At 42.5% G+C, this 13,540-nt stretch overlaps 1 protein-coding gene across 1 annotated transcript in view; it reads right to left on the reverse strand.

The window, feature by feature from the left end:
- Pio (zona pellucida domain-containing protein piopio) overlaps positions 1–11,772 on the reverse strand; it is a 61,674-nt gene extending 49,902 nt beyond the window's left edge. Inside the window, exons 1-3 of the mRNA XM_071795837.1 lie at positions 10,534–11,772; positions 6,809–6,846; positions 164–230 (exon numbers count right to left, since the gene is read on the reverse strand). Coding sequence (XP_071651938.1) covers positions 164–230; positions 6,809–6,844 — 103 coding nt within the window. The 5' untranslated portion in view covers positions 6,845–6,846; positions 10,534–11,772. The remainder of the gene's footprint in view (positions 1–163; positions 231–6,808; positions 6,847–10,533) is intronic.
- Between the last annotated feature and the right edge of the window lie 1,768 nt (positions 11,773–13,540).

The following is a 13,540-nucleotide window of genomic DNA, read 5'->3' on the forward strand; positions in this document are numbered from 1 at the left end:
GACGACCGAGCGAGGAAGAAACAGAGCAGATGAAACAGTGAGGTGTATCGCGAATTCCTTCCGATTCCGCGTACGCGAGATCAACGGTCTAATTGATTCGCCCTAATTAGTTGTCGTCGCTGTCGAGACGGTTAGAAAGTAAGTTCTCGCAAGTTGTACTCACACGTCGGCGGCTGTTGAGGTATCTGGGCTGCGTGTGTGCTGCTACCGCTGTGCCTCGTTATTGTGATCTGAAAATAGGGGAAAGGCGATGTTTTAGATCTTCTCGCTTAATAAGATAGGATTGTTAGCGCTGACTTAGCCGCGCTATTGCCTCGTGTTAAGCCGGTCGGTGGTGAGCGTATCGCGCGAAACGCAATTAGAATAGCGCAACGCACACGATATTGTAACACGAGTGTAACACGCGTGGCGCAAGTACTTAAAATACCTGACGCTTAAGTAAGAACTCATGCTTACAAGCTTCGGAAAGTTCCCTCAAGGCTGCCTCCTAAGGTACGACCGGCGAGATTCGCGACATGAATATGGAATAACGTTAGTCTCACAATGGATGAGACGCGGAAAGAGAATTTATATTAAAAAAACAGGAAAAGGAATCGTGGAAAAAGTTACGTAAAATTCTAGATATCCAGCGTTAGGCGAAACACCGGGAGAGGCGTGGAAAAAGAGAGCGGTGTCTCGCCGTCACTTTTACCAGTTAGATGGCTCGTATTTATCAGGATCAGGTTATTCCCCGGTGACAGAGCAAGTTGCCACAATTGGCGGTGTGATATCATCGGCGTTTGCGGTGAAGTCAATGATGAAATAAGCACGACTCGGGAGAAAGAAAAAAAAAAGGTGCCCGATCCTCGAGAACTATGAAACGCTTTGAGACAAATATATGTGCGCGGTGGTTCATTAAAGTAATACGCGTAATTACAGCCGGAGCCGGTGCACCCGCGGCAACGAGCGATGATTTATCCCGATTAAGATTTAATTTGACTCCCATCCGTGAACTTTCTGAACAAATTCGCGGTGTCATTATCCATTTGCCGTAATGGATCCATTAACTGTCGCGTCGTTGTGAAAGGATGGGAGCGTTGTGTCTTTAATTGCGACGATTAGGGAAGAAATGATATTCCGCGAACCTCAAACGCGAGAATTTATCGCACCGCACCGATATTCCCCGTTTAACGCCTCTCACGAACAAATTGATTGTGGAATTCTATGATTTACAGAACTGCCAATTTCAAACGCGTTTTAAACATTTTTGCAGCGCGTTATGTATGTGATATCTCACATCCACAGGTATTAATTTAATCGACGTTGGATCGATGATCGATCGCCATCCCGATTAAAAGTGCGCGATATGAAAGTCTCGCGAGAATGTCATGCCCGAGTTATGATCGCCTCTCGCTGGTTCTCACTTTCCGTAATGTATGAACCGCACTGTTCTTATACTTTTCACTGTCGTCATCGTTTTATAAAAATTCACGTAACAGAGGAACTGCTTTCTTAAAAGACTAAAATAATATTTTCATCGTGAAATATTAAAATTAATGATCACTCGCATGCACGAATGTGTCGTTTATAATAGCCTGCGACATTCGCAGCAGAAAGAAAAGATCGTTCCGCGCACGCAAGGTCGCTGTCGCTTCTAATAAAATCATATATACGATGGCGTCATTTTAATGAAGAGAGAAAATGAAGTAATGAAACGATGATTGATTTCTTGCGTGAAACATGGAAGTTTCTATGCCTTTTTCTCTTCGCAAGCTTGTAAATGAGACGAGTGCAGTCATTGTGGCGCGGAAAGACGTGTGCGAGTCTCTGGTCCGATAATGGAAAAGACGTGCAGCGCATTAACGTCATTAACGTGTATCCGCGACTAAAATCACCTGCGATTATGCCATCCGGCGAAACGCAATAACGTCGCGATAATTTATTTTTAGATTAACAACGACGGGAGATACACGAGTACTGTAATTGCCTTCCATCAATCTGATTCGAGATCCATTCCCGCGGTGCGTGAATCGCAGGTAATTCCGCGCGATGCGTAATATGCTCGGTCGTAATGTAACTTCAACGCGGAAGGCACGCGGACTCGGGGAGACGATTTAATCGGGTAAGCGGCGCGAATCGCCGCTTACGCGCCCACAATAAATTGGTTTCATCAGCGGCGCGACTGATCAGAGATCGCACGTCCTCTCGCTGATCTACCCGAGTCCGTGGAAACATCGGTAAGCGGAGCGATGGCGAACGCGAGAGTAAATAATACAAGGACGATCACCGTCGCGTCATGTAATTTCCCCTCGACACACTTTTATCTTTACGTCGTTTCCAATTTAGGTATCGCGGCAAAGAGCGGTGTATCGGAAAGCGATAGTTGACCTACGAGAGCGATCGCAGAATCGCAGAAGCTCTCCCGCGAAGCGCCTCTCGCCTTTCTTTTTCCCACGCGGGACGATCTCTCGCGCTCGCGCGTAACTGGGATAAAAGTTATCTCTCCTGCGTGCACAGCACGGCGGTAAACAATCGCTTCGCGCGTTCGCTTTAACGCAACGGAAAGTTTCACGACAAGAGTCTCCGCGGCGAACGCTGACGTCAGTATGGCCGGCGCTTGTTCGTCCGTGCAATGAAAGTGGTCTAACGAGTCACTGGCCATTCAAGTGTATACATACTCGGAACGACATGGCCCCTGCACTTCTCTCTCTCTCTCTCTCTCTCTCTCCCTCTCTTGCGGATTATATTTGCGACTATATTTACTAGAGCGCCAAAGTGAAAGCGATAGCGAGAGCACTATTGCTTTATACCGGCTGCTGGCCGTCTTTTATTGCGGAGCACTGTGTCCCATTAATTTGACGAGCGCCCGTGGCGAGGTAGACTATCGTGAGATCGATGCTGCCCGATACATGGGTACAATTGGATCGAAACGCGATGGACGTGATCCAAACGCAAAACGCGGAGTCGGAGATACCACGATAAAGCGCAGCGGTGCGCGGAGTTGGTCCGCCAGCAGCAAGACCGGACCATATAAGGTTCGCGACGTTCCGCGTCCGATGGAATCCATCGAGGACTGACCTTCCTTCCGTCGCTTCGCTCTGTTCGCGAAACGCGCATCTTCACTAACATAAACCGAAAAGAAATCGCTCGTGGAATCTTCGATGTTGGTAATCAGTTAATTGCCGATTTTCTTATCGTCTATGACTGATAACATTAATCGTTCAATTGTAGCAAGAATTTCCGATAATAATACGATATATATATTAACACTGAGACGTAATCCTTGGATTTAATTAAAATAAGAATTATCGTTAATAATACGACGTATGTTGGCTAAAATTAGCTCTGATGTTGCCTTCGGACGTATTCCTCGGTTATGCACAGTTAATTAGCATATGAATTTAATAATAATGCGACATATGCCAGTTCAGATTGATACTAATGTCGCGTTACCCGGCAGCGTGATCCTTGAACGTCAAGTAGTTCAATAGGTAATTGGAGCGGCGGACTACGATCTACAGCCGTCATCCAACACGGATCTAACGTAGGCCGGGATCTCCTTGAGATCGCCGCCCATTACTCGCTATTGCAGACACACAGTCCGCGACTCTTGCTAGTTAGTCACTTTCGTACGCAATCGCGGCGCGTGCTCCCGTGACGTCGTGATCTGACGCCGCGAGCAAAGCCGCGATTATGTCACGATGGTATTTAAGCATTTAATGTAGACGTGAAGCTCTGTAGAAGGACTCTCGGGAGGATTGTCGCTATACGCGTGGGCGAAGAGATTGCATTCGACTTAATCGCAATGACTTCCGAACTTTAAAACGAGCGCCCACGCGAGTCCTCCGAATACGATCGTATCGATCGAATATACCACGCGATTTCACCGATCTCTAATTGAAACGGATGACTCGCGTCAGCGAATCCTAATTTGGGCGTATGAGTAAATATACACATCTCCTAGTCACACTTAAATCGGATGACGTTTATTTCGCGGAAAGAAATGGGATTTGTCGGACGAGAGTTTTTTTACTTTCTCCTCTCTTCATTGGCATATACGTTTCTATTGGACTTGGTCATATTAAATGTTTGCGTTATCGTATTTGCGTTTCTGGTATTCTTAAGCGAGAGCACAGCCCACGAATTGTTTGAAGAATCCTTTCGACGAGCAGCTATTAACGAAGAATAATCCCTGATGTTTTTTGAAAGAAAATATTTAGAAATATTCATAACCTTCCGCTTTCAAGGGAACCCGTTTCGAAATTATGACGTAATATATGTCGAAGTTTTCACGTTGTTTGCAGAATTCAATCGGCAGGTTCTCGTTTCGTTGTACTTAACAAAGAAATAAAAGAACGGACGAACGCATAAAATTACGAAGCGCACATTCGACGTCACGTTTCCGGTTATCGACGGTCTTCTACCGTGAAGTGAAACGTTTATGGAAACGTGCCAGCGAGCGTCGGGCTTGCCAAGATCTCGCGTCGATATTTAAAAGAACGCGAAGTAAAAGTGGGCGTGGCGACTTTGAACGGATTGTCTTTTCTTCTTACGTGCAACGGGGTGTTCCGATCAAGCTCGGTACGCGGATTCGCTGCATTTTACAACAATTCATCAACGAAAAAAAGGAGTTTCTATATAATTTAAGGAAAGCTTTTTCGATAATCACATTCGAAATAATGGAATATGGAATTGATTTTGTCAGAAAAGGGGTTTGAGTTTCTTTATTTATTTTAATATAATTTTTATAGGATAAATTTTTATGATAACTGGAAACAATAAATAAAATTAAACGAAGTATAAGCTCTCTAGACTAAATCAAAGGAGATAAATAAGGCAATCGGAGCCAAGCTAATATATTTATTTATTATTATTATTTGTCTGCGCATTGATTACCGCGCTTGACTCCGATTGCCTCATTTATCTCCTTTGAATAAATAAAAATTAGAGAAAATAAATAAATCTAATTTATGTATCTTTCTTTTCCATAGAGGAATATTCGTAGTCATTGAAATTTGCATGCTGTTGAATATACATGTGTTTTTATGGCATTCTCTAACTGGGACACAGATAGAAAAGTTAACTGTGACGGCTTGAATTTTGGGAATTTATTTCGTGTCTTGTGCAAAGTAATATGTGCTAACAATGAAAAGTTCCGTGATAATAAACGGTGGCACTCGGTTGTTTTCTACGGCATGTATTAACGACACACGTTTCGAGGCTCCTGTCGTGGAAACTTAAGCTACACGTAAACGTTAAGTTTAGCGTAATTGTCAATTATTATATGTTACGTAACGCCGGGATTGCCGTCTCTTGAATGGGTTAACGACATTAGATCCGTCAGCCTCTCATCCAGAAAGCGATCCCACGACTATTGTCGGTATAGTGACATAACGTTCTCCGAAACCGCCGTGAAAGACACCGTCATACTTAAATACCTGTATTACCGCACTTTTTGTTTATCTTCGACGTCGTCTTTCAATGCCATCGTAAAATATTTTTGCTTTAAAAATTGGTTATATTGCGTTATAAATTTTAAATACTTCATCGTAAGTAAAAAATTTTCCCCTGGCATTTCTCTCTTTCCCTTTCGCAGTTATAAAACGCAATTATCCACTAATTAACAGGATATTCATTAGCCAGAAAACGTTTGCAATTTACTTTTCTTCTCTATTTCAGTCGTTTTCTACACTTTCATGCTCGATGCTATTTCTGCCGTAATTAAAGAACTTTCGAGAGCAACATTAATATCTGATACGAGAGAGGAGAGAGACTCAAATATCAGTCGGACTTGCTTCTCCGTTGACAGTTCGAAAAACTAAGCAACGACGCGCGATTATATAGAGAGAAAATATCGTACGCGTATTCTGTCGTTGTATGCCTGAAAATCGCTCGAAAGCCGTCCAGCTGCTTTCTCGCGAGAGAGGCTCGTTTGTCAAATTTCCACTGACGAACGCGTCGATCCGAGCATTAAGAATCCGCGGTCGTTTGGCGCGCCGATGCGGTTCAGCAGTCACAACCAGACACCTTTCTCGGATGTGTCGTGCGCCAACAAAGGATTACATAACGCGCCGCATATCTTTGTAAATCACACGCGTGTACGACGCGGCACGTACGGGAGAAAGTGTGTGTACATATTACGGATGCTATTAATCCGCGCCTACCCGAAACGACGGCGAGAGCCGTATATTCTCGTCTCTCGATTATACATTATCCCCTCGCCCTTCGACTTCAGGACTGTCGAGTCAAGCGCAAATCCATAATCCATCAACCGGTTTTTTCAAACGGAACTATTAATGATGGAATCGCACGATAAACGTTACCGTTTTGAGCGAGTATTTTCTACAATGTTATTAAACGTTATATCAGCTTCGCCTCCACGCGAATTACATAACGCAAATGAATTTAGAACAATTGCATTTAAATCTAATTTAAGCGATTACACTTAAGATGAATATCGCACATTCGTTATGCAGGCGTATTTTATGTGAAAAAAAGAAGGGACAGAAGTTTGATATATTTTTAGATTAAATATATAATAAAATAAACTGAAACTATTGATTCTTTAATAGCATTGCGTAATAAAATTATATACAGCCAGATGTTGGTGCAATATTTTTTCTTATAACATGAAAATTTTTAGTAATAATGTTTCTACAATAATGTAATTCTTATAACATAAACAGATATATTTTAATTTTTATTCTGTAAAAATGTGAGGTAAAAGAAAGCAAAAGAATCAAAAGTCGCCCGGGTTAAGATATCTCATTCGTTCAAGGTGAGCCATCTTGCACGCAGTCAAAAGAAATAATTTTTTGTGTTTACTCACCACCAGAAATGCCAGCGCGAACCCCCTCCAGTCCATGGCTAAAATAAAAGAGAAAGTCTTATTAATAACTGGGTCGAACTCGCGCAAGGTACGATCGATCGCGCAAACATCGTCTCCGTCGCACGAGAGGCGGCAGATTCGAAGATTTGCCGCTTCTTATCAAGCTTGCATGCTCGTTCGAAAAATATCTCTTATCAATACTATTCGCGGCGGTGAACATCATTAATTAACAAATTTATTAATATAATTTAGTCTCTTCTTAAGAAAATATCTTAAAAATGTTATATTTATTAAGAAATTATTAAATATTATAGTAGAATCTGTACATAACACAATATTTCCAAGTATTTTATTATATATAGTTATAAAGATGTGTGACGGATTCTGAAGTTCCGTTTTTCGAATAAGAAACTCCTTGTATTATGTTATATATGTTATCAGAATAAGGGTACGGATGCTTTGTCTATTTGTTTATTTAAAACACACTTTAAAAGACCTAACAGTGAAACAGTTTCGTTCCGCAAACCGGATCATTCTTTCTTTATTACCCTGTCGCCCTCTCTCCATCGACCTTGAGCTCGTTTCCAATTGTACCCCATATCCTCTATCCTCATACCAGTTCTATCTAATCTAATACAGAAAGGGGGGCCCGTGCAGAAAAACACCTAGCATTCCTCCGTTCTATAAACTCAGTTTGGTACACGACGATATAGCCTCTCGCATTCCTCCCTCGCCTCATTCCACGAATCGCAAGTCCGGAGTAGCTGCGGCCGGGCAAAAAAAAATAATCGCGGCGCTTCCCCGCATCGTGACGTCACCCCGAGCGAGGGTTAAGGCCAATCTCGGCGTCGAGGTAGCCGGTGAACGTTTTCAGGCGGGTTAGTATCGCCGAGCCCCCCCCGTTCGGGTGCAGGCGCTCGCAGCCCGTCGAGAAAGCGACACGCTTGTTCGCGAAGGCGGCGGCGGCGGCGGCGGCGATGCACGATGCAACGTTCACTTTTTAGTACACCACGATAGGCAACGGCGACGGCGGTGGAGCACGCGGTCGACCTCGACCACCACCGGACCACCATGGTCGGCTATGGGCGGCCGTGCGGCCGCCATTTTCGCGCGCCAAGCCCTTTTTCGATGGCCTGGCGCCGGATGTGTATCGCGACGTGATTTACGAGACCGCCGGAGATCGACATCACGGCGAGGATGTGCCCGTGGTCCCCGCAGCTTCCACCTTTCTTGCGGTACGGGGAGAAGAGGACACACCGCGGCACCGGTCGGATCGGCGATCGCGGCCAGGGACGTGTCCCTCGTGGCGCGCGATTCCTCGCGGGGTGCGAGAAAATACTTTTCTTAAAAAAAAAAAAAAAAAAAAACGCAACGTGCATCTTCCGAGAGAGATAAAAGAACGAAATTATGATATATTGATAGCAGATTATTACCGAGAGGAAGACTGTTGTTATTATTATATTTAAAATTATTAAAAAAAATAAATTATTTGCCTCTCTTCTATACTGGCATAGTTTATAAAATCTTTTTAAAAACATCTTATAGATTCATCAATAGAGTCGTATACCAACAAGAACGAATGATTTAAGCAACGAATGCGGACGGGGTATCTTGACAGCGGAAACAGCTGTCGCGCAGGTGATTTAAAGTGTCGGTTCGTCTGCGGGAGAATCACTAATCGAAATATTCAAGGACAGTATAATGGTACTTATGTGGGAATTCCACACTTGTAAATTTTCTTCTCTCTGTCAAAAAATTACGGGGAAAATAGCAGTAACTTATGTATTGCATTTTTCATTAAGACTCGAGTTGTTTCTAAACATGAATCCAGCTAATATTCCCATTATTCGTAAACATATTACAATTCAGCGTAATGTATTGAATAAATATTATTTAGAAATAATAATCATAATAAAAATAATACGACCAAAAATTAGTAAAGGTGAAACGATTAATTGATATAAGAACATTTTGGCTGCCGGATCTGTGCCAGATATCTGTGCTAAATATAGCACAAAGCGTTGAAGTCACCGGAGACGTCGATGCCTGCACGCCAAGGTGTGCAAAATGAAGAAATTTCCGGAGCCTTCAATGCCGCGGTTTCTACAACGATATATAAGTCTGCATTTTTCCTCCTCGCCCCATTCCACGAATCGCACTTACCCTCAATTGCATAACGGGAAAATTATTATCGTCAATTCTACAAGTCAACACTATATAAACACGTATTCGTTTGGAAAATAAATCGAGCATTTGCAATCACTTTGTTGCGCACCAAGCCCACTCTAACTTCGCTTTCCATATTCATAATAACTTCATAATATAACTTTGTAATATTTATCCGACACGCGGCTTCGTAGAATCCTGAGCCTTGATACTTACATATTTGGTTAAGGCTCGCCCACAACGCGATGAGCTCGACGAACAGGAGAAACCTTGGGCCCGTTTCCGTTGCATAAACGTTTAACGTTTAATGTATTGAAATGGTCGTTAAAGCGACATTATCTATCCGGCCATTAATTAATTATTGCGCATATCTTTCAGATATTCGTTTATCTAGGGATGCTATCAATGATTTCCCAAAGTTATTTTTATTATGTCGAAGACTATGCCAAATTGTCAAAATTTTTGCCAATCGATAGAAAATAGAAACAATATAATTCCTTCAGAACAGATTTATTTCTGTCTGATTTTATAAAAAGTTTGACTTTATGTAAAATCGAAGAAATATATGCGAATTAGATAGCAACATTTACAAATAAAAAAAAATAAAAGATGTATCTTGACATATCTAAAATGCTGTGTATTATTAAGGAGGTTGTAAAGAGAATTAGAAATGTTGAGAATTGCATAAAATTTAAAATATAATAAATAAGTATATTATAATGTGCATCAGATTTACAATTAAATCAGGGTATAAATTGATAGAAATATAAAATTAATCTTCATTATTTCTTAATTATTTAATAGCGAATATGTTGCTTTAGACTCTATCTTTTAATCACTTTAATCGAGGTAGCCATTGCAAGCGCCGCCCTTGAACATCCGCCAACGTAATCGTTGCGGGATTTCTTCAAGAAATACCGCCATAATTTAGTTCCGATATTTAACCAATTTTAAAAAAATTAAGTAATCAAAATACTTTGTCGAAGCGCCCTGGAAGATCTAAGGTCGATTTAACGGAGCAAGAGCGATTTGTAACAATATTCTGTTATTCTATAAATCAGTGAATCAGAACTCTGCTGCGACGATTTAATATTTGAATGTTTCAGTTCTTTTATTCGTTTTATTATAAATATTCGTAATTATTAAGTATTCATCACGTGGATATGAATCGAACGAGCATGCAAGTTAATCGCACTAATAAATATCTCTATTATAAAGTGCAAATCATAATTTGCTAAATTAATATAACATTGCCATTAATAAAATATGGAAGTATTATATTAATTTTTATAATTAATATAACTACTTCCATAATTTTCAAAAAATTTGATAATTGAAAAGACATCCTACAATTTAAAATAATTTTTATAATTAATATGACTACCTAATATCTCTTCAAGACATTTAATATTTAATATATTTCAATTACGTCTTCAAAACATAATTGAAAAGATATCCCATAATTCGAAACAGTATCTAATTATACATCTAATTAGCCTAAAATCTAATTCGAGATTTTTGCGGACAGTAGTAGCTGTGCAACAATAAATGATTCTTACCTGCTGCACCTTTTTCCGAATCCCCCGAGAACAATTCCGGATTACTCGGCGCCGCTTAACGCGACGCTCAACACCGAGAGATTCCCTTTCCGTCGACAGACGGTGTGTCGAGGAGGCGTCGAATCGTCCGAAAGAAAGCTCCGCGCCGTGATAACGCCCTCGAAATCAATCCGGCGTGGACGGCGGATCTCAGCCGCGACGGATCGTCGGCGATTTTGTCAGGTGTCGAAAACGCGTCCTCGCCGGCCGCAGACTCCACCCACCGTACGCCGACATCCCAGAAGGATTGCCACCTCTCTCAGTTTTCGCCTCTTTACGTCGCAGTTTCTTCCGCACCGTTCCCGAAAATTTCACTAATTTCCCCGCTTCTCGCGAGCGCTCGGCTTCTCCCTCGAGCTTCCTCTCCTCGATCGTTCCTCCAAAAACCGTACACTTGACGCGCGATCTCGATCGCTTCTCGTGAAACTAATTCAATTTGGCGACGAGCCGATTATCCGGACGTGGCTGCTGCTCCCCCCTCGATCAGCTGAATCGTTTGCACAGGCGACGACGCCGCACGCGCGCGGCGCCGACCTTTTCGAACGGCACCCTCCTCGCGCGCGATAGGTGTCCTCCGAATCGTGCGAATTTCAGAGTCGTCTCGATCGGGATATTCGGGATCTCGACCGTGCGGTAAAGATCATCGAAGGATAGCGCGTCGACTTCTCCTCCTTCTCACTCGAACGTCAGGCACAGCGGAGTGCGTTGTCGAGCGGATATTTTGATATGCCGAGAAGTCGGAGTCGATTACCGCGATCGAGTCGTTGCCGTCCGCGTCGCGAGCGCGTGTCTCTCATCCGTCCTTCATCCCTCGCTCGGTCGAAGCCGTCGATCCTCCCCCCGATCTTTTCCCGCTACCTGTCCTCTTATTCGTCACTCACCGCACTACACCTGTCAGGCCCACGGCTCTCCATGGGTCCCCGATCGAGCGGAGAACGGACGGCGAAGGAACGCGCCACGGAAGAGAAACCCGTAACAACCGACGCGAGATTCGAGACTGACTTCACTTGACTGAAACTTGCTGAAACTTGAACGGACGTGTTCGTTCGGCTCGCGGCGCCGCACTTCGGGCTTCCTCGTGGGGCGCGCGCGCAGTGCGCGCCGCGTATACGGGAGTGTGGGAGGGGAGAGAGGAACGGCCGGGCCGAGTCGGACGGAAACGAACGATCGAACTGCGCGAGAGAGAGAGAGAGAGAGAGAAAGCATTGAACGGAGATAAACTACCCAATCGCGCGAGAGAGAGACACTCGTCGAAAGAGAGAGAAGAGAAAAAGAGATAGAGATAGAAAGAGATATGCCATTTTGAGTCTCGAAAAGAACAAAGACAGCGATAAGGCGATCGAGAATTGGTGGGAGTGATAAGAGCAAGAGAGTTCTGCATGAGAGCCGCTTTTCAAAGAAAGGAAACGAAAGGGAGAGAATAGAAAGAGAGAGAAAGAGAGAGGGAAAAAGAGAGAACTGTATGTTCTACGTGGAGTATATTTGTGGAATAGAAAGAGGTAGCGAGAGGGATGTGGGAGCGAGAGAGAATACGGGAGGGTCGGAGGGAGATAGCTACAGCGCGACCGGTACGGTAAACGACCGAGATAGATGATTGTCGATAAGACAGAGATGGAGCACAATATAAATGTTAAAAGAGAGAAAGAAAGGAGAAAAAGGGGTAGGCGCGTACGTGAGAGAGAAAGAGAGGAGAGATCGCATCTCTCTGTTTCTCACTCGATCAGCGAACGTCATGCAGCTACGTCGGGCGAAAAGATGCTGCGCGAGCTCGAGGGGTGGGAGGACGGACGAGAGCGAAAGAGGAAGACGGAACGAGCTTACGTCATCGTTTGAATTGGTCGTACCGTGTCGTACGCCAGCGGTGGTCCCTCCGCGCGGTGACCGAGAGAGGGTATTTCTCTCGATTATAAAATTGCTTGCCCCGATTAGAGGCGATTCCCTCCTCTCCAATCTTTTTTAGGTCGAACGAGTTCCGGTCTTCATTAAATGCCGATAGCCGATAGCCGACCTCGCGAAATGCCACTCTGTTTCGTCAAGCAGCAATTAAGTTGACGTTATTTGTCGTCATTTTGACGTCAAAATGATATTCTTCACGACTCATTCTCGTCTCACTTCTGTTTCTGACACACTGGGACTGATAGGATAGTTTCCAATAAATAAATCAGTCCGCATTTTGATAAGCTCATGCGATAAATTTTCGATTCAAAATAATGATCTTAAAATGAGATTTTTTCATTACACAATATTACATAAATTTCTTTTTAACTAAAAAATCTATTTTAGACGATCTGTATAGTATCTATTAGATTTCACGATAGAATTTTATTATAAATATTTTAAATAGTTTTGTAATCTTACACAAGTACTTTAATTACTTAAATACAAATGTGATTACGTTTATTAAATGTAAACCGTCTATAGTGCATGATATAACTTTTTCACGAAAAAATTAGTGTTTAAATTTTCTAAATTTGTATTTAATTAAATTTCTTTTATACGATCTCTCTTCATAACATTTTTTAATATGTATAAATACAAAAAATTATTTTACTGAAAAAAGGTATTTTCTCATATTACCAACAAGATATTTCTATATTAGCATCATGTATCTAATAATTTACAATTGTTATGTAAACATAATGTATAAACAATACGTAAACATAATATAATCTTGAAATTTACCACACAAGCTTGGGTTTGTCCTCACGCTGGTTATTATTGGAAAACAGATGGCAGCGGTGCAGTGTAGTGAAAAAAGGAAAAGGAAAATTGTTCAGAGATAATCAGCGATAATTACGAAACTTCGTTACGAGTACATTCGCTCGGTTTTATTTCAAGAAGCCATTCTTTTCGATGTCTGGTGAATATTCTGCCCTAGAATTGAATCTCGCCCTTAGAATTCTCAGAAACTCCTGTCGCTATTGTCGCAAATGCCGTGCGCTCGTTGCATCAAATTCTCCGGGATATG

Source organism: Temnothorax longispinosus, chromosome 12, assembly GCF_030848805.1.
Source record: "Temnothorax longispinosus isolate EJ_2023e chromosome 12, Tlon_JGU_v1, whole genome shotgun sequence".
Classification (NCBI taxonomy): domain Eukaryota; kingdom Metazoa; phylum Arthropoda; class Insecta; order Hymenoptera; family Formicidae; genus Temnothorax; species Temnothorax longispinosus.